This window comes from Amphiura filiformis, chromosome 1, assembly GCF_039555335.1.
Source record: "Amphiura filiformis chromosome 1, Afil_fr2py, whole genome shotgun sequence".
Lineage (NCBI taxonomy): Eukaryota > Metazoa > Echinodermata > Ophiuroidea > Amphilepidida > Amphiuridae > Amphiura > Amphiura filiformis.
The window spans coordinates 24310293-24338221 of record NC_092628.1 but is presented as its reverse complement, the minus strand read 5'-3'; the positions used below and the strand labels follow the sequence as shown (position 1 = coordinate 24338221).

The following is a 27929-nucleotide window of genomic DNA, read 5'->3' as shown; positions in this document are numbered from 1 at the left end:
TAACATGTAGCTTCGTTGATATTTTCTGATGTATGCCTATACTTGATTTCGGCAATTCCATGTCTTGCCCCATACGTTATGTAGTGTTGCGATGGGTCTAGGATCCGTACGGCATAATATGCAAAAATAAAATAATAGAAAGATGATTGAATGCATGGTATTGGTATTTATTATTTTAATCACTGAATTTCGAAACACTACATATCTCTCTAAGCCCAAAATATTCTAGCTAATTATTCGGGTTTCTACGGCGTATATAGTCAAACACTCCAAAATTACCAAACAAAATAATGTACTCCAAAAAGGGAAGACACTCATACACCAGTACACTATAAGGAGTGATCCCCGGTTGAGGTTGTCGAACATATTTAAAACAATAATGTAAAATTTCTATGCCTTATACCTGTTTTTAATTGTACATTTCTCAGAATTGCATGCCACTACGTATAATAATTATATTGAACCCGTGATAAATTGTACCATATCTTAAAAAGCATCCACGGTACAAAAACAAATGATCATAAATGCGTCCATCTAAATTGTCCAGATTTCATCAGAAAAATGATAATGTAAAACTAATGACTTGGTAGGAACGGTTGGCCGTTTTTATCTTGGGATCCTGGAATTTATTCAAAATATTGGATTATGTCACATTTATACCAACGTAGACTTCCATTTCGCAGGGAGTTTCAATTTAGTATGTAAATGTACATTGGAATCGTCTTAAAATCGTAATTTTAAGAAAAACGAAGGCCCCATTTGAGCAATTTTACGTTTATATTAGCGTACATATGTATTATGTTAACTTTCCCATTCAACTATTTCTTAATGTATAGAAGCCACGCGGATTCAAATTTGATGTTCATAACATCTAAATGATAATGAAATCAAATCATTTGACATTTATAATCTTTTAAGAATGATTTAATAAGCAGATTGAAATTCACTGAAACTCTTTATTGATTCGGTGAATGTATCATGGCAATAAGCATCGCCAAGTTAGTTGGCGATTCAAAGAAATAGGCCTTGATATAGTTATTGTGCAGAAGTGTATGCCCGGGAATGTAAGCATACAGGCTTCTCTGTAATTGTATTGTCGCATGGTCTATATCTAGGCCGATATCGATACGGTGACATCCCGCTATATCTAAGGTCCGCTATCTCTAAGGTTCGCTATCTCTAAGGTTCGCTATCACTAACGTGTAAAGTCTATGGAGATCAGAATCCCGCTATCTCTAATAGAGAAAAGGGTTCGCTATACCTAAAAAAGGTCCGCTACTTCTAAGGTTCGATATCACTAATTTAGAATAAGGTTCGCTAGTTCTAAGGTTCGATATCACTAATTATAAATAAGGTTCGCTATCACTAATTTAAAATAAGGTTCGCTATCACTAATTTTGAATAAGGTCCGCTATCACTAATTTATTGAAGGTTCGCTATCTCTAAGGTTCGTTATCACTAATTCCAATAAAGGTCCGCTATACCTAAGGTTCGCTATCACTAATTTTGTTTCAGGTTCGCTATCCCTAATTAATTAAGGTTCGCTATCTCTAAGGTTCGTTATCACTAATTTCGATTAAGGTTCGCTATACCTAAGGTTCGCTATCACTAATCTTAAATAAGGTCCACTATCTCTAATTTTAAATAAGGTCCGCTATCTCTAATTTCAAATAAGGTCCGCTATCTCTAATTTTAAATAAGGACCGCTATAGCGAACCTTATTTGAAATTAGAGATAGCGGACCTTATTTAAGATTAGTGATAGCGAACCTTAGAGATAGCGAACCTTTTTCGTAATTAGTGATAACGAACCTTAGAGATAGCGAACCTTAGAGATAGCGAACCGTAACCATCGATACTAAGGAGGTTTTTAATGAATAAAAAAAAAGGCCCATATAATATATTTCTGTCACAGGGTGATGAAATCAACATAAAGATAGATTATAATTTCAACAGAATTCTAGAGACCAAGACTATTTATCTGTCCGTGTGCTGGGTTAGGAGTATGGTTATATTAGATGAGATTTATGGGTTAGGTTAGGTTGTGCTATAACGGATAAGGTTATGTTAGGTTGTGCCATGCTTAGGTTATGTTAGGTTGTGCCGTGCTTAGGTTATGTTAGGTTGTGCCATGCTTGGGTTATGTTAGGTTGTGACATGCTTGGTTTATGTTAGGTTGTGCCATGGGTTAAGTTAGGTACGATTATGTAAAGTAATGCTAGGTGCGTTTAAATAAGTTAAATATGTTGATATAACGTTTAGTTGATTTTAGTCAAACATTTTAATAATATTTATAATGTCGGGTTGTAAAAAGGTCATGAAAACGTTTTAAAAATTACGTTATATGAAATTTTATTGCAACATATTTTGTAAACACTTGAACATCACTCTGTTTTTGAATGTTATTAAAATGTTTTACACTCTTCATACCCTTTAAGTTTAAATAACGTTTTGTGGTTGCTGGGTTACTATAGCAAGGCAAGATCAGGTTAGGTTGAGTTACATCATGTGTTGCAAAAATATAAGATTAAGTTACACTGAAAAGACTAATTCGTCAAAAAATGTGGTCTAAAATATTTTTAGCATGACAAATTTGTGATGAATTATGAATTAAAAATAAGTCATTTAATTCATCATTTAATTTGTCTAAATTTGACTAAAATGACACATTAACTACATCATTCATTTAATTTGTCATTTTATAAATTATTCATTAATTCGTCATTAAAAACTGAATATTTAAAAGTCGTGAAAATATTTGTAATGATCATGATGATGAATATTAATTTGAAATGCTATAAATTGTTTTTTCAACATTCCAAGTACATTTTCAGCATTTTTGTCATTTACATTGACTAATTTTAATTTGTCAAATTATACCACATTTATTGATGAATTTAACCTTTTCGGTGTATGGTAGGAATAGGAACTTGCAATTTACTGTCATTTAGTTTGGAAAGGGGTCCAAATATCATATAGAGTCAAATACAATTGAAAATGGGTTAATGAAGTTGAATGCAAGGAGAGCTCTCGAGGCTCAGCTCATCATACCTTTGGTCATACAAATGATCAACCTCAGATTTAGAGATTTACCCAAATTGATCCTGGTCACTAACGTTAATTTTTATTTTTACTGGACTCATCTCCCAAAGAAAATGGCAGTCCCCTTAATTTTGTTAGTGTTTTATTTTAATACAGAAGGTGTTAAATCAGCTATATTAAAATTGAAATCATATTTGCACGTTCTTTCCACGATTTTATGAAACTCATTAACGCGTGTGGATTTCATCGCCCTCAATACTATGATCAGAAATGTAATTGATTGTATAGGTCTAATAATGCACCACATTTTAAGGTATAGGCGTAAATATAACATCTAGTTTTGCAGCAACAAGGTTTAACCAAACACAATTCACCAGAAGTAGTGTTCATAATCAAAACTACTAAAATTACAGGAAGACTAGTAAACCCAATATTCTGTACGATATATACTCAAGGTCCATTACTTTCAATCGCCAAATAACCTGACGATGATAATTGTCTGATATATGCATAGAATCAATTCTGAGCTTCAGTATCATGAAATGAATTTCAACCTACTTATTCAATAATTCTCAAAAGATTATAAAGTGCCAAAATGTTTGATTTCATTATCAGTTAGAGGTGACGAACATCAAGTTTGGAATCAGTGTGGTCTTCTATACGTTAGAAATACTTGAATGGCAAAGTTAACACAATGCACACGACGAGCGATGATAAATGTAAAATTGCTCAAATTAAGGCCCTTGTTTTTTCTGAGAATTAAAATGTTCAAACAATTACAATGTACATTTAAATAATAAAATAAAACACCATGTAAAATAGAAGTCTACGTTGGTGTAAATTGTGTCAGAATCCAATATTATGAACATGATTTCGGAATCCCGAGGTAAAAACAGGCAACAATTCCAGCGCCGAGTCTTGTCTTGAGTCTTGAGTTTGGTACTGCCCAACACTCCAAGATGGAGACAAACGGCCAGGATGTGTGATCTGCGCTGTGGTTTTTGAAATTCTCGCTTAGTCTTGGTTGCTTAGATATTTTGTTACTGCTGTTTTGAAGGGTTCCGGTTTTGTGATACTGATTAGGTGAGGTGGAAGAGAGTTCCAATCACGTATTGTCTTTGGTATAAATGAGATCTCGGTAACAGTCTTTGTTGGCTGATATGGTTGAATAGGATTCTGGATGATGATGCCGCGACTGGCGCTGGACGGGCTGTAGAAGGTTTCCGATGGGCAGGGACAGGTCGCCTAGTCTTGCTTGCTGGAATACGCAGAGTCTTCTAGCCTTCCTCCTGGTGCTGAGTGGTTCTAGTTCCAGATCTTTGACCATCTGGGTCGCACAACCGGGAGATTTAGATTTATAATCATTGAGGATGAATCGTGCCGCTCTTTTCTGCACTCTCTCCAGCTGGTCTATGTTCTTTTTTGTGTGCGGATCCCAGACGGATGAGGAATATTCAACTTGCGGCCGGACTAGTGATCTGTATGCTGTAAGTTTGGTGGATTGGTTACATGAATAAAGATTACGTTTTATGAAGCCTAATGAACGGTTTGCTTTTGCACAGATATTTTGAATATGACTGTTCCAGTTTAGTTTGTTGGATATGGATACACCAAGATATGGATGATTACTAACAACAGACAATGTGACACCGCTGAGTGTGTAAGAAAACTGCTTAGGAGCTCTAGCATGAGTTAAAGTCATAACAAAACATTTTTGGCAATTGAATTTCATCAGTTTCACATTATCATTTACCTGATGAAATCTGAACATTTAGATGGAGGCATAATTTATGATCATTTGTTTTCGTACCGTGGATGCTTTTGAAGATATGGTACAATTTATCAAGGGTGCAATAGATATGTCATGTCATGCAATTTCGAGAAATGTACAATTAAAAACAATTCCACTTTTCCCTGTTCTGCATGGGTTTTGTGGTAATGGCAGTGACAAATAGCAAATTTTAACAGAATGGGATATAGGGCTACTTAACTTTTTTAAGAACAATGGTGTGTACACTGCAGCGATGTCCAGCAAGATTTCAGTCTCCTGTTTTCCATTGTCTTCTTATAAAGTCGCTCCAAACGTCTTTTGTACATTACGTAAGTCATGTTGTTCCTGGAAAATAAATATGCATGTTATTAAAACGGACAGAAATTGGCAAATCGACCACGAACAATGATGAACGTCACAATTTTACGCATTACCTTTGTCGTCTAAGTCTATGATGATCTGACGATGATGATAATGATAATAATGACGATGATGGATGATGATGATAGATGACAGAAAGATGGTGATTTATTTTCTTGTTTTGTTTATTCATTTTATTATTTTGTTTCATACCGTGGCACATATTAACCTGAGATCCCTGTCCGAAATTTACCGTCATTTTATTCGTATCATTACAAGTTAAACTTTTTATCATAATACTGACGTGACTGTGAACAAAATTAAAGCAGATAAATGATAAAATAAACCAGATTGCTTACCAATTTGACACTGAAAATTTGCAAATGTTAAGACGATCCTTCACCAGTTTCCATCACCTTTATCGCGCCACTTGGTCTAAATTGGTCAATTGCGTCATCACATCTGCGCATGCTCAATTGGTAATTCCAATTGGAATCCATACACCCCTTATGGAATACATGACCTTAATCTTCCACACAGGGAGTGTGAATTTCAAAAGGGTCACCTGAAAGGTTGACTCATTTTGAAACCTACACTCCCTGTGTGGCAGATTAAGGTCATGCCTTCTACATGGGGTGTATGGATTTCAATTGCAATGGTCTAATTAGAAGCTTGAAAGCTGAATCGAAAATTATAGAATAGGCCTACACTTGACCTACCTACTTGACCTGGACACTTGACTATATCAATCGATCAAATGCAAATAAATAAATAAAATAAAAACTAAACTAAATTGAAATTGAAATTAATTAAAGTAGTAAAATAAATAAAATAAAATAAAATAAAATAAAATAAAATAAAATAAAATAAAATAAAATAAAATAGATTAAATTAAATAAAATTAAATTAAATTGAACTGAACTGAATTGAATTGAATTGAATTGAATTAAATTGAATTAAATTGAATAAAATTGAATAAAATAAAATAAAATAAAATAAAATAAAATAAAATAAAATAAAATAAAATAAATTTAAATTAAATTAAATTAAATTAAATTAAATTAAATTAAATTAAATTAAATTAAATTAAATTATATTAAATTATATTAAATTAAATTATATTAAAATAAAATAATAGGCCTATAAAATTAAATTAAATTAAATGGCGTGTGGTGGTGAGCCAACGACATGTAATCGTTAGTGCACGCTGGTTCGAATCCGAACGGTTCTGATTTTTCTCTCCTTTATTATAATGCCAGTTTGTCTGAGCTCCATTTCTTTAATTAAATTAAATTAAATTAAATTAAATTAAATTAAATTAAATTAAATTAAATTAAAAAATAATATATTAAAATATAAATTAAGATAAAATAACATCGTTTGTTTGTTTGTTTGTTTTGCGGCGCGCATTAATTTAAGAAATTAGCCAGTTCTTTTTTCCATATTTCGTATATAGTTGATGAATGATTTTCTTTCAGAAGTATATAGATATCGCATCGACGTAATACTTTCTATCAGCAGTAGATAGCGCATTGATGAACTGCTTGCTATCAAAAGTAGATAGCGCATTGAAGATAGCGCATTGATGAACTGCTTGCTATCAGAAGTAGATAGCGCATTGATGAACTGCTTGCTATCAGCAGTAGATAGCGCATTGATGAATTGCTTGCTATCAGCAGTAGATATGGCATTGATGAACCACTTGCTGTCAGCAGTAGATAGCGCATTGATGAATTGTTTGCTATCAGCAGCATCCCATTGGTGAACTGCTTGCTATCAGCAGTAGATAGCGTATTAATGAACTACTTGCTATCAGCAGTAGATAGCGCATTAATGAACTGCTTGCTATCAGCAGTAGATAGGGAATTGATACACTACTTGCTATCAGCAGTAGATAGCGCATTAATGAACTGCTTGCTATCAGCAGTAGATAGGGCATTGATGAACTGCTTGCTATCAGCAGTAGATAGCGCATTGATGAACTGCTTGCTATCAGCAGTAGATAGCGCATTGATGAACTGCTTGCTATCAGTAGTAGATAGCGTATTGATGAACTACTTTCTATCAGCAGTAGATAAGGCATTGATGGACTACTTGCTATCAGCAGTAGATAAGGCATTGATGAACTACTTTCTATCAGCAGTAGATAAGGCATTGGTGAATTACTTGCTATCAGCAGTAGATAGGGCATGGATGAACAACTTGTTATCAGAAGCAGATAGCGCATTGCTGATCTACTTGCTATCAACTGCAGATAGGGTATTGATGAACTACTTGCTACCAGTAGTAGATGTCACAGTGAATAGGCTGTATATCTATTATCAGCAGTAGATAGTGAATTGATGAACTGCGTGCTATAAGCAGTAGATGGCGGAGTGAAATCTACTTGCTATAAGCAGTATAGATAGCTTATTCACGAACTACTTGCTACCAACAGTAGATGGCGATTGATGAAGTACTTGCTATCAGGACATTGATGAAGTACTTGCTCTCAGCATTAGATAACGCATTGATGAATTATTTGCTGTTAGCAGTTAGCGCATTGGCAACTTTCTTGCTATCACCATTAGATAGCGAATTGATGAACTACTTGCTATCAGCCTAAATAGGACATTGATGAACTACGTGTACTTGCTATCAGCAGCAGATATCGCATTGATGATAAACTAAAGTACTTGCAATCAGTAGTAGATGGCGTAGTGAAATCTACTTGCTATCAGCAGTAGATATTTATTGGAAACATTCATGCAGGAATTAAATTAGGCCTAGCCCCCTTTAAGGAGGGGGGTGGGGAACAGGCCCGTAACCAGGATTTTTTTTGGGGGGGAGGTGATTTTGAAAAAGTGGACTTTTTTTTTTCTTCAAAATTTTGGCCTTTTTGGACTGGGCGGATTTAGTCCAAAATTTGGACATTTTTTGACCAAAAAGGGCTAAAAAACCCCAATATTTTCGAATGGGACTTTTTGGGTATTTTGGGATGGGGGTTGGTCGTCCCCAGCCCTCCTGGTTACGGGCCTGGGGAAAAATATAAGCTAAAAAGGCATAGGCCTATCTTAAATATCAGGGCAGCCAGCATCCCACGGGAAAGGGTGGGGGACTGAGGGGACCGGGGGAGGGGGATAAGCCACTGAACTCAATCAATCATCCAATCATGAGCGTCAATCCCGGGAGGGGCAGGGGGACTTGTCCCCACCACATTTTGGGATGGAGGAAGGGTGCAATATCAAATTAATATTATTTAGGCCTATTTATTAATTATTATTATTATGCCTATTATTAATGATCATTTAACATTATTATTATCAATTATTATTATTATTATTGTTATTATTATTATTATTATTATTATTATTACTATTATTATTATTATTATTATTATTATTTATTATTATATTTTAGGCCAAGTAAAATAAAAAACACGTTTCACGCCGGGTTTTATTATTATTATTATTTTTATTATTATTGTTATTAGGCCTATTATTATTATTTATTTTATTGCTATTATTATTAATTATTATTTACCATTAACTATTATTATATTTTCATGGGTCGTCGAAATAAGCGACCATAACATCCTTAATAGTTGGTAAATACGTCACCTGCTTGTTATTCATAGGTACCTTGAACGGCTGGAATACATGGATTACCTTGTTATTCCAATTTAACTTACTCCTCCCCCCTTCACCAAAATCAGGCTCAATCACTCTACTGGAAGTTCCGCAATTTAGCGTATCCCAGTGATAGTTCTCTTTTGGCGGTTTTCGTTGAAATTTGTGAACCGCATTGGTTTGTACGGAGAGTGTCACCTTGGAACTTCAAACACTGCGAATGAAACCATTGGCAACGAGAGAAGCTTACCGTGGCTCCACTGGCACCAGCACCAACGAGGTAAATTGCATAAATACAAATACATTTAAACGAATTCATGTAATACAATTTCAGTGTTTGGAAGATGCTCAAGAGAATACATTACGTATGTTTTTTTGTAGTTGCGAATGACCTATTTCATCCCATTTGCAGTGGGTTGAATGCTGCTGTAAAAACGGTGTCAAAATTCGGCAGCCATGTAATACGTCGCAGGGGTATCAATAAGGGATCATTCTCTGATAGCCATCCGGGCTATCCAGCCATATTTTCTGATAGCCCAGAAGGAAATTAAGTAGCCCAGGAGAAAAGATGTTGCGTTCGCAAAATTAATTGAACCAAGCTAGCATTCACCGATTATTCCATGTATTCAGTTACGGCCTAAGTGAGTAACATAACAGTAACACATAATTTGCGAACACATTCTTTTTGTCTTACTCCATTTATACACAATTTACACCCAATTTACTTAAATTGTCATACATGTGAAATTTAAACATGGCAGTGATTATCAGTAGCCCGATAGGCTATATGGGCTTAAAATCTAATAGCCCGACTGAAGATTTAATAGCATTATAGCAATAGGAACAGCAAATTTTTCATGACGATGCGTGAGACTTTACTCATTTTTCAGCTTTTTGTGTGAGATTTATTACCTGGGCGTGAGATTTTACTACCTTGGCGTGAGAAAGTGACCCAATGCGTGAGACTCACGGCCAATGCATGAGAGTTGACAGCCCTGAGCGTGTACCACCAGTCAAAGTCTCCGCCTCATCCGATAATGAGGGCCGATTGTTCCATGAAATGCGACAGGCGAGACTGCTACGCAATTACTGCGTATTTTCATGGTCTATCGCGAAAGCACACAACGCTCATTAAGGGTGTGAGTGAGTCCCGGGAATTCGAGTCCCGCCCGATAATCCTATTAGTAATAGTATTACCGGGCAGGAAATTCCCTGCCCGGTACCGAAATTTAAAAAAAAAAAAATTTTTTTTTTTTTTTTTTAGTTTTTTAGTGTCTCAGGACCTAGACCTAAATTCTTGTATTATGGTTGACCTAAAAAAAATAAAAAATTGAATTTTGCACATTGTTTTGTGTTTTTAACATTGAAAACTATGTATCAATTTTCATATTAAAAACACAAAACAATGTGCAAAATTCCATTTTTTTTCCAGGTCAACCATGAATGATCCTAGCATTTAGGTCTAGGTCCAGAGACACTACAAAACCGAAAAAAATACTTTGAATTTGAAAAAAAAAAAAAAAAATTTTTGTGTGCAATTTCGGGTACCCGGTTACCTGCCCGAAAAATGCGCCAGGTACAACATTACCCGGAAATCACACCCCTAACGCTCATACACGAAGGCACGCCGCGCTGGCGTGATTGTTTGACACGGCACGATCGAACAATCGGCCCTCATGAATATCGAGAGCTGGTAGCATACAATACACGGGACTTTGACTGGTGGTACTTTCTCTGTTTATCTCTTTCCTCTATGTGTACGTCACAATAACTATGATACTATCTGCCCCTGGACAAATTTCAAATAGGTTCGCCAAAAATGTCCACCCTCACCCTCTGCTCTGGGCGTGACAAATAAACCTTCCCCCCCCCCCCCATCCCAAAACTGATTGCCCCCCCCGGCATGCCAAAACATCCTTGGCAGACCTTCGCCTTGACCTTGACCTTGTAGGTATGAGAGACAAACTTTAGTTTAGGTTAGTCACTTCAGTCTTTATCATAAACATAATGACATCTACGGACCTGAAGTCTTGCAGCGGTACATAGTACGTTTAAGAAATCCAAATTTCAAGCATCAAAAAATATACCTTGCATTTGTCAGTTTTACCTTAGTAGACCCTCTCTATACAGTGTAGAAATATCACAAGGAGAATGCTGCTCCATATGATAAATCCAAATCAGAGCAATATTTTCACCACTTTTGCACTAAGTAAATTACTCCCATGAAGATTGCACAATTCAATCTTTCTACTGTGCGACACATAGGTGCGACCTTTGTCCCAGGAACGTCTATTAATTTGGGTTAACCGGGACCTTCCATGATGTACCAGGTTCAACAGCAATTTAACCGAAGGACGACCTTGCTACCATTTACCATCTCCGTTCAGACTGTACCATTATTCACACGAGTAGGTGGTTGGTTACAAAGAGTAGAAAAATATATAGCTTTTATTCGCTGAAATGTAAAGTGTATAGTACCTGATATGTTTTCTGTAGTTCATCCAAAGACAAATATATAAAGTAACAGTAATCACTATTTGTTAAACAAAAAAGCAGCATATAAAACTATGCCACTTAGATAAAAAATTTACAAAATCATACCCGCTAAAAACTGGAACCAACCAAAATATTCTATGTGCAGAGCAACGTTCAATAACCTTGAGTGAACGTGACCTGACAAGCAGAGAAATTTTGACCTGAAAACTTACTGGATTTATCTTACCATTATCAATTTGAAACTGATGGGCGGAGCTTATAGTTTACTTGTTGAATGTTGAAGTAAAAAAGGGTAAATTTAGTTAATATAAACCATTGTCTAGGTTCAGCCACCTTAGCATATTTGCTGTGACGCCACAGTCCTTTTCCAGCGCAGTTTTTCTGCAGAGACCTGCTGGTGCATTGCGAGACTAGCTCAGTCCTATGCAAGGTTGTGTGTTTTGTGGTATGGGTGATTTTGTCGTATTTTTAATACAAAAAAAATCGGGTGGTGTGTATAACAGCCATCAAAATTCACGAAAAAAATACACGAAGTGTACAAATGTATATGAAATCCATATCCACCTTAGCATAAATTGTGACTATTACAATTTTCCCGATTTTAACACTAAACCGCCGACGGCTGTTGCTGGTCCTATAGCGTAGCACGCAGGGGTTTGTAGAGGTCATCTGGTTTAATACGGAGTGGAATAGGAAAAGTGGACTGATAGTTTGTATTGATGTTTTGCCAACTCAGGGAATGTTGAACCCACCCAAAAGATGAGATCAGTGTAGATCAATTACTTCAACTTCGTACAATGGGATTAAAATCATCCATGTACGCCCAAACCATGGTAAAATGGGATTAAAATCATCCATGCAGGCCCAAACCGTCCTCGAGAGAGTTCGATCCTTAGCTACATCCTTGGAGCCCAAAATGAGCCCACATATTGTGATGTTTCTTATTTGTGGAACAGATGTCAATAGAGTGCCCGATAACTCAGTATTCTGAGTTACAGTTACTGGAACTAAGTTTAGGTATGAGAGGCAAACCTCAGTTAACACATTTGCTAGTCAGCCAAAATGGCCTAAACTGGGGCCCAAACACAATATATATTTACATAGAAATTTAAAAGAACAGCTAGCTCAAGGAAACCTACATAAATATGTTGTCTATACTTCACTTGACCCAAATATGATTTTTTGGGTGATGAGACAATTGCACATGGAATTTTAGAGGGATTTTGATAGCAGTTCCACATAGAAAAGCTGCTATCATCATGAGACTAAGATCTAGAAACACCACCGAAATGCTGTTTTGTTAGCTGAATCTTTTTGATGAAAGTCAATCTTTGACAAGATGTAACTTTGCTACGGAAAGTGCTATATATGACAAAATGGTTTTCCGTTTTGGCTTTCTTTACTCAAGGGCTGTAATTTGATATATAAAATGTTGTGGTTTGATGGCAAATTTGAATTCACCTTTCATACCTACTTAGTTATTATGTTAAAAAAGAGCTGGTAACAAAACTGGTGATGCCAGCTCTGAAGTTTTCATGTAGCACAAGCGCTTGATGTACACTCGTTTTTGACGGTAATTTACGCTAGCGTATCATGCATTTTCAAGCATGTTTGACATCGCTTTTACTGCGTGGCGCAATTCTGAATTTTCATTAAAGACCTAAAAATTTGGAGACTTTATATGTGTATATCTTCAATACAAAAGGTCAAAGTTTTCATAATGATGGTCAGCTTTTCCTGGAGTCCCAGCTACATACATTCCTCATATATTCAGATTGCAATTTGGTGTGTCTGATGTGCTTTTAGGCCCACAAAAAATACTGTGCAAAGGTGGGTGACCAATCCCTAAAATGCACTTGAGCACCGGTATTCAGTATTGCATCGCTACCATTGTCATGCCAAATTCCTTTTAAACGGAGATATGTTTTGCTATCTAGGGACATACCGGGGCCATGAGCTGGGGGCAGCAACATTTCCAAATCGTTTGGGTGACCTGCAACTAAGGGGCTGTGCTATTATTAGCCGCAGGTAAAATTTCCATACATGGCTTGCCAAAAATTGCTTCCCCACCTCTTGGCCTGCAAAAAATTGCTTTCCACCCCCTCCTCGGCCTGCCAAAATATCTTTGCCTACCAATTTTACCCTATGGCTCATAATTTTGCACTGCCCCTAAAATGACTTTACTGGTAATAAATATGTACATAAGGACAATTGTGGCTTAAAACTAGGCCAAAATAAAATTGATATTACAACTGTAACTAATATTCTGTTAGGGACTGTTCACAAACACTTGTAAAGGGGGGGCCTGATGCAAATTGAAAAATTTACATTTTTTCAGGGCCCCCATTTTGAACTATCATTAATATCAGGGGCCCCCCTTTGGCCATGAAAAATGTACCGTCAAGTGTAACGTCAACCCCATAGAAAATAGTGTAAACTACGAAAACAATTAAGGTGATTTTTTTTAAAGGCCCCCCTTCAGAGGGGTAAACACTTTCAGGGCCCCTTTTTGCATCAGGCCCCCATTACTATTGTTTGTGAACGGTCCCTTAATCAATTTTGTCCCAGTTTTTCGAGCCAGGGGATAACTTGCAACCCCCACCCCAGCTGGTACGTACGTACGAACGCTTCTGTAATACTGTTGTCGACTATTGACAGATAGTGTGAACAGCCAATAATCAGCGTCACTGCACATGCTAGACACACATACATTTTGTAAACACACATTATGATCTGAAGTTTTGTTTTATCTTATTTTCAGAGGATGTCAATCATGTCATGATATTAAAGTTTCAAAGTAGCTTGTTCATGAACCAGAACTCCAATGGCAAACCGTATAGTGATATGTGAACCGACAGAATTATATAACATTCTGCAGCAAGGCAGCACTTTTCCATGTGTCAGCGATCCCAACTACTTACTTTTACTAGGTAAGGGTGTGGATGTGAATTTTCCTTAAATCGTGCACAATTGTGACCCATTCCCACAGAACTGGGAAAATTAACTTTATACCGTATATATTTTCTTACTAAAACAGCTTTTGATAAGATATAGTAATAGGAATATTTAAATGCTTTTTGAAAATGAATGAAGGAAACAATGTATTTTTAGATAATCAAGCAATTTTTTCTTTAGGCCTTCTATAGGTATGGTTCAGAGAATATATCTTACACTTCCCACAATGCAACATTCATTGCAACATGGTGACAAAAATACCTCAATTAGCAGAGGGCTGTTTCACAATCTGGGTACATATTTCAAAATCCATGTTTCTTAGCTTAATGAAAGAAGCTGAAGGATTTCTTTTAATTTATAAATGAAGTATGTCTACTCCCCTTAAAATCACACATTAAAGAAATCACACAAATGCCTTAGTTTTTTCATTATATGGTGAAAAGTTCACTTTTTTTGACATTTTGATGTTTCATCTTCAAAAAGCACATCTTGAAAGCTGTAATTTATATAGTAAAGGAATTCTAAATTTACTGCTAGGTGACATTTCTATGTAGTTATATGCACCTAAGTTTTGAAATTAAAATCATTTGCATATTTGAATTACAGAAAAAATGCGACCCAAAGAAAGATTTGTCAAAAATCTCCAAAATAATGTTCTCTTCTTTACATTTGATTTTATGAAGCACTATAAATCAATTTAAAACCCTTCCAAATTGTGGGTGAAAAGTTTCATGTGTATCCTGTAATTTAAAGTACCAAAAATCATGATTGTACATCAAGTGGCGAAGTGGGGACGAGTGTTACCAAGTGATGTAAAAAAAAACATGTCCCCTCCTTTACAGCATTATTCTCTCTGCAACATATTTTTGCAGTTAGGTACCATGTTTTTAAATTACATTTTTAATAGCTCAAGGTGCAACCATTGTAGGGATAAGAACCAATTTTTGAAATTCACTCTAGATTTTTTTCTTTTGCCACATCCAAAAATGTCTCCTTTACGCTTGATAATACAAAATCATGACTTTGTCTAATTTTATATATTCCCACACTGATAGAGTGGTGAAAAGTAGTTAAATTTCATAATAGGAACTGCTGATGATAATTAAGTGTGATTTTTGGAGAAATAATTTGCAATTCCAATTTTAAGATTTCAGCCTGTCAAAAAAAATGTGTCCCCTCCTTTACGATCAATGGTTTTTGCATTTTATTCAAATAGTAGGATTGTCTTTGTTTGAACTAAAGAAAAGTGAACCTAGGAAGATGGGTTGGATACAAGCAGACATAAAAATAGTAAAATCCACTTGGTCAATGTTATTATTTTGATTTTATGCTCCAAATAGTCAACAAAACTATGTAAAGGAGGGGACATTTTTTGACACATTTTCCTTCATATCTCAAAAACGCTAAGTAGTATAACCACCAAACTTGACATGAGACAAGATACTAACCCACTGCTTCATGTAAATGCATATTTGTGTAGATTTTACTTGTTTTGATAAACTTGCAAGTAACTTCTCTTAGTCAAATTCAATATTTGAACCATTTCCATCAGTTAACATGATTCTGCGAAAAATTGATGTTTACATAATATACAATCTGTATATCATTTGAAAGCTATATTTGTCAGCAATAATATTAGAAAACTTTGGAGTTGAAAAAAGGCAGTCTCAAATCATTGTAATGCTGTTTGTAAACTGTGGTATTTGGCCATTTTCCTTCATATAGCCAATTAAAAAATAATATTTAAAGAGAAATAGTGGTTAAGTGGCTAAATAATTGTTAGAACTTGAAAATTTGATATATTTAAACCACTTTAACATCAAAAACAATCACATTAAGATACTCTGATTTTGCACCCTCGTGAAACCCACTTGTGTACCCTGATTGTGAAACAGCCCAGAGCTCATCCAGATCTTGCAATTGAGGTATTTCTTGTCACTAATTGACCCATGTTGCACTGAATAGCAAATCACTACAGGGAAGAAATGCATTATGGGAAGTGTGTAATTTCTTCTCTAGGTGTGCACTTGAACTTTATTGGTTGGTGGTACTGAAGGAATGCAGTTTTCAGAAAATTACAAAAAGAACTTTTAAGGTGCTGTGATTTAGCGAGTATCATTGTTTACTTTTATAGAAGTTGTTGAAATCGCTGCAAGTTTGGATTCCAAATGCCAACTGCTGTTAAATTTTTGAAGCATCATTTTTTTCATGTATTTACTAAGTGAAAACTTGGATGTTTAAAGAGCTCTTATTTACCAAATGTTTTTATTTGTTTTGTAATATTTGCTTTGTTGTAGATGCCAGAGAGACACATGAATACAATGAGAGTCACATAATTACGTCAAAATTGGCACCAAGAGTAAGTAGATTTACCCCAGGGGGAGGAGGGGGCACTCACTATAAAAGGGTGACGGGGATGTGCGGCCACATTGACCCCCATTTTTCAACTCCCTCTCACCCAATGACCCCCATTTTGTTTTACTGAACTCCCTCTCACCCAATGACAACCTTTTTTGTTTTCCTGTCACCAAAAGATCCCCTTTTTTCAAAAAAATTTGGAACTTTTCTGATTATCTCTCACTGAATGATCCTGTTTTTTCATTATTTTTCTTCAAATTTTCCACAATTTTTCTAGAACTGCTGTCCTCACATCCCCATCACTTCCAAAGTCGAGTGCCATACCCCCACACGAGAGATTTACCACTCTATTTTTTTTCTTATAACCAGTAGTCCCTAAAATTGAGAAAAATGGATATAACACTTTTTGCATAGATCTGAACTCTTCACATGTACCTTAAACCCTTGAAAGGATTGGGGGTAATTGGTTCAAGAAGAAAATATCATGTGGTCAAAGACATTAACATATCCTCAATTCATTCCCTCTTTTTTTCCTTTTTTTTGTTTTTTGAAATGTCACTAAAATGTGAGTTAAACATCTCCATTTTTCTTTCAAGTGGAATTGTTCAAAATCCACAGTATTCATTCCTGTAATTAATGGGGTAAAATATAATACATGTTTCAATTTTGTTTGTGATTTAGTCTCCAGATGGGAAGTTCTTGGTGCCTTATGATGCAGAGCTTGAGTGCAAGATGCATGTCATTATCTTGGATAATAGAACACATAGCATAAAGATAGAAGGTGAGTTGCACAAATCAGTATCTATTAGACAAATTAAAAGATTGATTGTTGCTAAGGTACCTTGCACATTGTGTAGTTGGGCACGAAAAACCTCCTATGTGTTTGTGGCCTCTGAACATATTTAAAACAAAACTGCCAACCAGTTATATAGAGGAGGTTTTGCTTTAAGCATGTTCAGGGGCCAATGATAATTAAACATGAGGTTTTTCCTGCCCAATAACGATTACTATGAAAAAATATGTTATGTTTAGTTTCCTATAGTATCTCATAGTATTCTCCACAAGTTTCACTCAGCAATTTGCTCACAGTGCACCCCCCCCTCCCCCGGGGGGGGGGGGGGTACTCAAGTTTGGTTTTGGTAGGGACGTGCCGCTGAGAATTTGAAAGTGGACCCATAAATATACCAATTTTTCAAGAAATTTGGACCCATTGATATACCAAAAGTCAAAATTTTCGCCAAATTTAACCCAAATTGTCTTAGTTTTTACAAATTTTCCCAAAATTTTGGGAAAATTTTGGCTAGATTAAGGAAAAATTTTTCTATTTTTCGAAAAAAAATTGAGAAAATTTTGAAAAAGGACCCATTCATATACCAAAATAGGCTTTGAAAAAGGGGTCATTGATATACCAAGAGGCTGAAAATGCTACCCATATTTGCGGCACGTCCCCGTATGGTCATTTGTACTGAGTACCCCCCCGGGCCCCTCACACACAATTATGTTGAAAATCAATTAAAATACAGCTATGAAATTATAATAATAATAATAAATGTGACCCGTTCTGACAAAACCAGGAACAAATCACATTGTTGACATTTCATGGTTTGAATAAAAATGTAAGCACTAGACAATAAGCTTTAAAATGATACCAAAATTATATAAATAGCATCAATACTTTTCAAGATTTGGATAATTTTGTAAATAGTATTTGGTATTTTTGCCAAATTGCTATTCTGAGTACATGTAATGGGCCAATTAGTTTCATGCCTTACACAGGATTAAATAGGGATAGCTCAACTGTTAAATATTGATTAAATATACCTCTTTTTAATAAGTACTTTCAAGGATTTGAAAGTCCACTTGGTCCCACAGTCAAATACCATGAAATAAAGATTTCCAAATTTAATTTTTTTATGGAAATTTTATCTTTAAAGGTCTATAACTCAAAAACTTGTCTGGCGACTTAATTGTTCCTGGTTTTGTTGTAGCTGGTCACAAATGGTTATTTTAAGGCGCAAAATCTTCCAAGGAACTCAGAGCGTGCAAAACATGAAAAAGACAAACAAACAAAAAAGCAATTAATTATCTGAATCTGGAAAAGCTTGATGAAAGAGATGGGTTTAAGCTGGCATTTAATTATCAATTATGACACAAAAAAACTTGAAGAGCATTGCATATGTTAGTATAATATGTTACTAAATTTTTCCCAAAAGTGTCCAGTATTGACCCTTGATAAAAAATAACCAAGTTTTTATAAATAATTTGCCACCCACCTCAAACTCTTCTAGCTACACAAGGATCCACAACATGTCCATCTATCAGGGCACAGTTCTTTAACCCCAATACATTTGTACATTCATTAGAAAATGTGGGTACAAAAACTCATACTTTGCAACTTGAGGTCAAATTTTGCACTATGAGTGTTTAATTGAGGTTATTAAACTATGCCGTTGGGACGAGGCCATTGTGGTCCATAGTGCTACAACCCTGATGCAAAGTGCTGAACATCGCCTTGATTTTATTCTTAATTTGTGATCTTACAGGTCCTGCAATGTCCTGCGCTCAAGTAATGGCCGACATGGGTAGCCGGAATCCTGTCAAAGTTCTCCGAGGAGGCTACGAGGAATTCTCGGCACTCTATCCATTTTTAAGGACACAAAAGATCATGTTCATGCCACGGGAGTTAGATGTGTTAGAGACCTACCCTGTGGAAGTCTTTCCAGGGCAACTGTATCTCGGCAACCATATGCAAGCAGGGAGTAAACAGATGTGCAAGGACCTTAAGATTAAAGCCGTCATTTATGTTGGAATGGTTGTACCAGATATGTAAGTAGCTTGCTGGTATTTTTCATCAACATATCGTATACTTAATCAAAAGTGGGGGGCATTAATTAGAGGTCTTTTTACTACAATTTGTCGTAGAAGTGACGTAGATAATCGGATTAACTACCATAACAATAAAGGAATAAAATTTTGATTATATCGCCCTGCACTACAAAGTTTCACGGGAAACCGATGCATTAGATGTCAAAGAAAGGCTGATCACTCGCACCTGTAAGATTAGTATGAAAAGAGCGGTATTGTATTCAATCTATGTTTGCTGACATACACAGGTGATTAGTGCAATCTGCTTGTAGTGCAGGGCGATCTATTAAAAAATTATATTCCTCTATTGCTATGGTAGTTATTACGTCACTTCTACGGCGAATAATTCCCATATTTAATATCCCTAGTACTGTCTGGCAGTGCTGTTGTGCTCCACAAACAATACAGAATTTCAGCAAATACAGTAAACTGTACTCAATAATAATGGCCGCTCGCTGCCACATGGATATCATGAAATTGGCTATCGATGTTTAAAAATATGGTATTTTGCCAGCATTTATGCAACAGTTTGGTTGAAAAAATGGTGGGGATGTTTGTAAGGGGGGGCTATAATTTGAGAGAATTTGGTAAATACTTTTACTTGGCCTTTTGATTTTGTTTTTTTAGTCCCTGCATAAAATGATAATTGTAACTCTAGTTTTCATTAGTCGATCAGTTTGGAATTGATAATTTCTTTGTTTAATAATTTCAGATCAGCAACTTGGAAAGAAGATGATTTCTTATTTATGCAAGCATCAGATGAAGAAGATGCAGATCTATATGGAAACTTCCAGACAGCAGTAGACTTTATAGGTAAGAATTGAAATCCACATACCTCCTATGGGCTATTGCAATTTAAATCCATAATCCGGAACAAGTCGCCAGACATGTTTTTGAGTTATAGGCCTTTAAAGATGACATTCCCATAAAAAATTAAATTTTGGAATTCTTAATTTCATGATATTTGACTGTGGGATTAAGTGGACTTTCAAATCCTTGAAAGTACTTATTAAAAAGAGGTTTATTTAATCAATAAATTAACAGTTGAACTATTATAATCCCTATTCAATCATGTGTAAGGCATGAAACTAATTGGCCCATTACTCAGAATAGCAATTTGGCAAAAATATCAAGGTATCATTTACAAAATTATCCATATCTTGAAAAGTATTGATGCTATTTATATAATTTTGGTATAATTTTACAGCTCATTATCTAGTGCTGACATTTTTATTCAAATCATGAAATGTCAAAATGTGACTTGTTCCTAGTTTTGTCAGAACGGGTCACATATAACTCCTATGGAAGACATGACCTAATCTCCCACACAGGGAGTGTAGATTTCAAATGGAGTCGCCCATTCAGGTAACCCTATTTGAAATTCTAAATGCACCTTAAGAAGAATTGACCAATAAGTACATAAATATATATATATATATATAAATTTTATGCTAATAATATGTTTTTAATGAAGTGGGTCAAACTTTGTTCATTGGCCTATTATTATATAGCCATCTATAAGTCGACGTATGTTGAGAGTGGCTGTTGAATTCAACTTCCTTGCTCCACAGAGTTAACAAAATCACAAACTAACTAACCTTCAAAAGTCAGTGTGCCCGTATAGTTCCTTGGTTTTGGTGCCTAAATTTCATTTAAGTTTTCTCCTTTTTCTTAAGACAAACATTTATACAAATTATATACTTTTTGTGTACTTTTGTCTTTTCAGGTAAAGCTCGTAATAAAAATCAAGTAGTGTTAGTTGCAAGCGACAACGGCATAAGCAGAGGGGCTACTATCGTGTTGGCATATCTCATGGCATTCTACAAATGGCCAATCAAAGTAAGATGTTGCATTCTTTTTATATTTACTTGTTTATTTATTATGTTTTGTAAATCTGGTTGAGTCTAAAATGTTTTGAGTAAGTGAATCCAGGAGTTCAAACTTTTTAAAGTTTATAGTTGTAGTTTATAGTTGTAATTGTAGTTGTAGTTATAGTTGGAATTATAGTTGAGTTTATAGTTGTAGTTGTAATTATAATCCAACTACAATTATAAATGATTATAAAATTGTGACTACAATTGCAACTACAACTATAACTACAAAGTCAATGATAAAAATACATTTACTCTGAATCCAGACTGCATAACACCCCAGAAAACACAAAAATGTTTTTTCAAACATTATCTCTTTGGTTTTGGTCAAAAAAACCATTTAATATGAAAAGCACTACAACAATGTTTTAAAAAATATTATCAAAATGCTATTGTAAAATATTTTGTTGACAAATATTGGGGCAAAATATTTTGTCAAAGCTTAAATAAACTTATGTTATGTTTTGAAACAAGTCTTCAAAAATGGATGTTTGATATCAACTGTGTATATCACATAATACATCTCCATAATCATTTATGCCTCAAAAAAGACCACATGATTTTGACTGTTTGTCCCTTTTTCCTGCCTTTCATTTTCAGCATGCATGTAAACATCTTCTAGACTGCAAGAGTAACATCAGACCACATAGGACATTTGTAATGCAGCTTTCAAGATGGGAAGAAACGCTAGGTGTAGAGGATAAAACAGATGTTAGTGATCCACATTATTGACTTGCACACATTGATAATGGACTTTATTTATATATGTAATTTGCTAAAAGTATTTGATATGTTATTAAGTTTATGTTAATACTGTTAGGAAAAACAGTCATTAATAATGGTTTATTGTCAGTATTCTGTAGGCAGCTCGTGTCATAATCTGCTCAATTTTGGCCCAAAATTGGAACCAAAGCAAAATATTTTTAACTTTTCATTAGTCATCAAATCAAAGACATGGTTCCGATGGATCAGATGACTTTCACTTATTGTGATATGTGTACATCCATATCAAAATGATGCACTTGTCATCTGCTACATGTGTCTCTTTTCACACAATAGCTAGGAATAAATACCAGACTCATCTCAAGTGGAGGTCACTTCTATCATCCCAAGTCACATAGTTAAGGAACGCTTTCTGTGTATTCATAAACCATGTAACTTGGGAATGATTTGAAGTGACCTCCACTGGAGTCTGGCGTTTATTCTAGCTATTATGTTAAACAAAGACACATATAGCAGCCGACAAGTGCATCGTTTTGATATGGATGTACACAATTATCAGATCCCTTGTTATGGCCCCCTGATACATGAGGCTATTTCAGTTGAAATCCATACACCCGCTATGGAAGACATGACCTTAATCTTTCACAAAGGGAGTGTGAATTTCAAATGGGGTTACCTGTATGGTGACTCCATTAGAAATCAACACTCCCTGTGTGGGAGATTAAGGTCATGTCTTGCATTGGGGGTGTGTAGGGATTTCAACTGAAATAGCCTATATTGAGTGACAGGCATTCTTTTTCTACTTTTTCATATAAGATTTTGCATATCCATTTAATATACTGACAAATACTTTAGAATGTTGCAATATTTATTGAACGACTACACCCATGTGCAAGAAATTTGTATAAGAAGCTTTAAAATCATGGAAAAGAAATCAACATTGCTTTGTCCAGATAAAACATTTATAATGCAGCTGTTTAGATGGAAGAAACTTTGGGTGTAGAGGATGAAACTGACTTCAGTGATCCTCATTTTTGATTTGCACACATTGGCAATGTATATATTTGTCATTATATGTATATATTTTTTGCACTTATTTTATATCTATCATTTTAGTTGAATTTAGTACTGTCCTGAGTACAAGTTGTAAATAATTGTTGACAAAATGCTATTTGTCAGTTGTCTGATTGCTATCATAATACTAATTATGGCGTGTCCGTCCGTCCGTCCGTCTCTCTGTCCGTGCGCTATCACGTTCGCGCGGTTCGCGTTCGCGCGGTGCACAATCGCGTGCTCGCGGGGCGCTATGGCGTAGTAACAATGCGGAGTGCCGGCGGGAGCAGTGCGTGCATCGGAAAGCATTAGGCCTACTTTCAACACATATTTCATTTCGTCGACGGGTCCTTAAAGAACTTTAGCAAAATTACCCTCGATTAGAGAAAAGCGAGGGTAATTAATTTTGTTTCACTGGTTTCATTTTCTGATATTGGATTTCATAATTTGATCTTATATACCTCGACACCTGCTGATGTTTGACCTTTTGCATGTCAACACATTCCTGATGCTCTGGAGGTCAGCTGGGCAGGGGAGTGAGTTTCAGGGCTGGAATTGCCAGAGGGCATATAGTATATGGTGACCCAAGTGAAGTCCAGCTGGTTAGGATGACAGATTGACCACTGTGTTTTTAACACTAACTTTCATGCTCATGGCAATTGCCATGGCAACTGCCTGTCAAAGCTGAAAACATTTGAAGAAAGCATGGATTCAAATGTTTTAAGGATATGTACATGAAATGTCAATACGGAACGCGTGCATTGGCCTATTTCAGCAGAACATGACTATTCCCGAGGTCCTCCAGAATGGTTAACATTATGATAAAAATAATCTGTTAATAAAATAATCAGGTAAGGCCTATAACCCGTAATATTAGGCCTTATTGGGTTGACATTTCTCCCGATTGAACTACTATAGGTCAGGGCAGCTATATGGGTAACGGGTCTGTGTATTCATAAACCATGTAACTTGGGAATGATTTGAAGTGACCTCCACTGGAGTCTGGCGTTTATTCTAGCTATTATGTTAAAAAAAGACACATATAGCAGCCGACAAGTGCATCGTTTTGATATGGATGTACACAATTATCAGATCCCTTGTTATGGCCCCCTGATACATGAGGCTATTTCAGTTGAAATCCATACACCCGCTATGGAAGACATGACCTTAATCTTTCACAAAGGGAGTGTGAATTTCAAATGGGGTTACCTGTATGGTGACTCCATTAGAAATCAACACTCCCTGTGTGGGAGATTAAGGTCATGTCTTGCATTGGGGTGTGTAGGATTTCAACTGAAATAGCCTATATTGAGTGACAGGCATTCTTTTTCTACTTTTTCATATAAGATTTTGCATATCCATTTAATATACTGACAAATACTTTAGAATGTTGCAATATTTATTGAACGACTACACCCATGTGCAAGAAATTTGTATAAGAAGCTTTAAAATCATGGAAAAGAAATCAACATTGCTTTGTCCAGATAAAACATTTATAATGCAGCTGTTTAGATGGAAGAAACTTTGGGTGTAGAGGATGAAACTGACTTCAGTGATCCTCATTTTTGATTTGCACACATTGGCAATGTATATATTTGTCATTATATGTATATATTTTTTGCACTTATTTTATATCTATCAATTTAGTTGAATTTAGTACTGTCCTGAGTACAAGTTGTAAATAATTGTTGACAAAATGCTATTTGTCAGTTGTCTGATTGCTATCATAATACTAATTATGGCGGTCCGTCCGTCCGTCCGTCCTCTCTGTCCGTGCGCTTATCACGTTCAAGGCGGTTCGCGTTCATGTGGTGCACAATCGCGTGCTCAAGGGGCGCTATGGCGTAGTAACAATGCGGAGTGCCGGCGGGAGCAGTGCGTGCATCGGAAAGCATTAGGCCTACTTTCAACACATATTTCAATACGGAACGCGTGCATTGGCCTATTTCAGCAGAACATGACTATTCCCGAGGTCCTCCAGAATGGTTAACATTATGATAAAAATAATCTGTTAATAAAATAATCAGGTAAGGCCTATAACCCGTAATATTAGGCCTTATTGGGTTGACATTTCTCCCGATTGAACTACTATAGGTCAGGGCAGCTATATGGGTAACGGGTGTTGGGCAATTAGAGATAGGCCTATTACGAGAACCGCACAACCCGAGAACCGCGAAATCTAGTTATATATAGTTATTATCAACCACTGAGATCAGAGAATGTACCAGACCCAATGTTACAAAGACTGCAAAGCATAAAAATTAGTGCTTCAACTTTTCACCACAGCCCTAACATTGTAAGAATGTGTATCTTCTATACCATTTTTGACCCCGATGTGGTAGTGATGTCATTGCGCAGCTTCAAATCCCTAGCGTCTGCTCACAGATAGTGCTTAAAGACTCCGCATAGATCGGCGTGAAAGCTGTTTCAACACATTGATGTCACTGCCACATCGGGGTGAAAAATGGTATAGTTACATTAATAACAATTTAATTCTTTTCGCCATGGTTCAGGTCTGAGACGATAATACATCAATTTAGGTATTATCGCCTCAGGTTGAGGCAAACGTTTCTACTTGACTCACAGGGAAGAAGGTTGTAACAAAAGAGATTCATGCTGGTTTCATACTTTCTGCTGCTTGCCGCTGAGCTAAGCACCGCTCTAAAATCGTATTTTGTTCTCATCAGAGCGGCACCGCTCCGAATTGACTTGAATTCAACTCCCAGCGATGCTGCTGCTTGGGCAAAGCAGTGGAGTGATTGATATATTGGCTTGCCGCTGGTCACCGCTAGCGTTTCTAGTGGGACTGCGCAGTGAAGTAAAATCATCTTCAGAGCGGCAAGCGGCAGAAAAGTATGAAACCAGCATAAAGCAATGTTATACTGTCTTTTGCCACAGGTTGGTTAACTGTATGGCACATACTTTAAGGAAGTATCATTGCCTCCCTTGGCATCATATGTGATCATTGAAAAACGTTCACGAAAGCTGTGGCAAAAGTATTATATCATGGCCATGAAAAAGGCTTACATTCGCATGTACATGAACAATGTGTAAATTACACACAGGATTACTTCAATACTCTACTCTAAGCACATGTCAGTAACCAAGTAGTTGTCCAACTGACACAACAGTAAAATGTACTGACACGGAACAGCTTCCGGGACCACATTCACAGGCGAATAATTGGAACCCAGCAAAAGAAATCTGTTGGGCTGTGAATGTGGTCCAGGAAGGTGTTCCATGTCTGTGCATTTTGCTGTTGTGTCAGTTGGACAACTGCTTGGTTACTGACATGTGTTTAGAGTAGAGTATTGAAGTAATCCTGTGTGTAATTTTTGTTAATTTTTATAGACAGGATTTTAAGATATGACCTTGTGAAAAATTATAAGTTTCTTTTTGCAGCCAGTTTATGTTTTTATGGTAAACATTTGTGTTATCATGTAGTATAATGAAAAATCTTCTAAAAATGTGGTCGTCCAAAAAATACAGATAGTCCCAATTCTTCAAATATTGCAATATCTATTGATGTGTATATAATTATGTAAAATATGCCACACCCATTGTGCAAGATATTTTGCAGCAACTTCTAAAATCATGGAAAAGAAAAAAAATCACTACTCTTTCAAGATCACGGAGTATGCCTTTATGAATTTTTCTCGGATCAATCTTTGTATATTTTTCTTCAGTATTTCTGTAAATTTTGCTTCATCAGTATTTGTGTATATAATATCTTGTATCATATTATTACTCCTGTCAATATAACTGTTATACTGAAAAATTTTAGTTCAAAATATTCAGCCAGATTTAGCAAATTCTTCGAATATTTCAATGTGTAGAGATGCAAAAGACACCACACCCATGTGCAAGAAATTTTGCAACAAGTTTTATAATCATGCAAGAGAAATTTATACTGCTTTTTCAAGATAGGGAGTCCCGGTAGGAAGTATACTTTGAGTAAATAATGTTCATGAATTTCTCCATGAATCGATCCTTGATGTCACTGGCAAAGTGACGTTATTAATCGGATTAACTACCATATCAATAGATGAATACAATTTTTAATATATCTCCCCGCACTACAACGTTCACGTGGTACCGATGCATTGAACCATAGATGTCAAAGAAAGGCTATAAGATTAGTATCTTTGAAAAGAGCGGTATTGTATTAAATATGTTTGCTGACATACACATGTGATTAGTGCAATCTGCTTGCAGGGCGACATATTCATTCAAAAATTGTATTCATCTAAAATTGCTATGGTACTTAATCTGATAATGACGTCACTTCGATGGCGAATAGTTTTCTTCAGTATTATATATGTGAAATATTTTGTATCATATTATGTAAGTAAATTACTCTTGTGAATAAACTATTGTAAATTATAATAATATATTATAACAGTAGTTTTATGTTTGTGTAATTATTTTCAATCAAAGACAAGCGATATGTACATTTCTTAGAATGATCAAAATAGGACTTTCTTCAGTGCCGTTTTAGGGATTCAATCATGTTTCGCCATTTCATCATCGTTTTACACCAACGTGTATACTCGCTTTCATTAACTTGCATTCCCATATACGCTACTGGCAAAGTCTGGATTCATCATGGATTAACAACAAGGGTATATGAAGAGTTGAAATAGAAATCACCAGTTATAGTAGCTGCTTCACCAATAATCAGTTGTTGAATAGATGCTTCCATTACTTAAAGCATAGGAGCAGGGAGTTACTCTAGCAATAGAAATTATTTTAGCAATATTGGGTTATTCAAGTTGAAGGAACTTGAAACCATACATTTTTTTTTGTATTTCAAGTGTGAAAAGACAAA

At 35.6% G+C, this 27929-nt stretch overlaps 2 protein-coding genes across 2 annotated transcripts; one reads left to right on the top strand and one right to left on the bottom strand.

Annotated features, from left to right (window-relative positions):
* Window positions 1-4146: 4146 nt before the first annotated feature.
* LOC140157297 (uncharacterized) lies at window positions 4147-4743 on the bottom strand. Its single transcript, XM_072180443.1, has one exon. It carries the CDS (start codon window positions 4741-4743, stop codon window positions 4147-4149), a length of 597 nt encoding a protein of 198 aa, XP_072036544.1.
* A 4230-nt stretch (window positions 4744-8973) lies between these two features.
* On the top strand, window positions 8974-22243 carry LOC140165901 (serine/threonine/tyrosine-interacting-like protein 1). The gene is made up of 8 exons (XM_072189247.1): window positions 8974-9060; window positions 14038-14206; window positions 16529-16590; window positions 17271-17370; window positions 19133-19415; window positions 20167-20267; window positions 21181-21293; window positions 21926-22243. The coding sequence occupies exons 2-8, from the start codon at window positions 14101-14103 to the stop codon at window positions 22055-22057; spliced, it is 897 nt and encodes a 298-aa protein (XP_072045348.1). The 5' UTR covers window positions 8974-9060; window positions 14038-14100; the 3' UTR covers window positions 22058-22243.
* The last annotated feature ends 5686 nt before the right edge of the window (window positions 22244-27929 follow it).

What these genes read in the sequence shown, in the direction of transcription:
- LOC140157297 (XM_072180443.1), bottom strand. Translation starts at nt 4,743, where the DNA reads ATGACTTTAACTCATGCTAGAGCTCCTAAGCAGTTTTCTTACACACTC.
- LOC140165901 (XM_072189247.1), top strand. Translation starts at nt 14,101, where the DNA reads ATGGCAAACCGTATAGTGATATGTGAACCGACAGAATTATATAACATT. An exon ending in GGAATGGTTGTACCAGATAT is followed by an intron (nt 19,416 to 20,166) that starts GTAAGTAGCTTG and finishes TAATAATTTCAG; the next exon opens with ATCAGCAACTTGGAAAGAAG. An exon ending in TCTACAAATGGCCAATCAAA is followed by an intron (nt 21,294 to 21,925) that starts GTAAGATGTTGC and finishes TTTCATTTTCAG; the next exon opens with CATGCATGTAAACATCTTCT.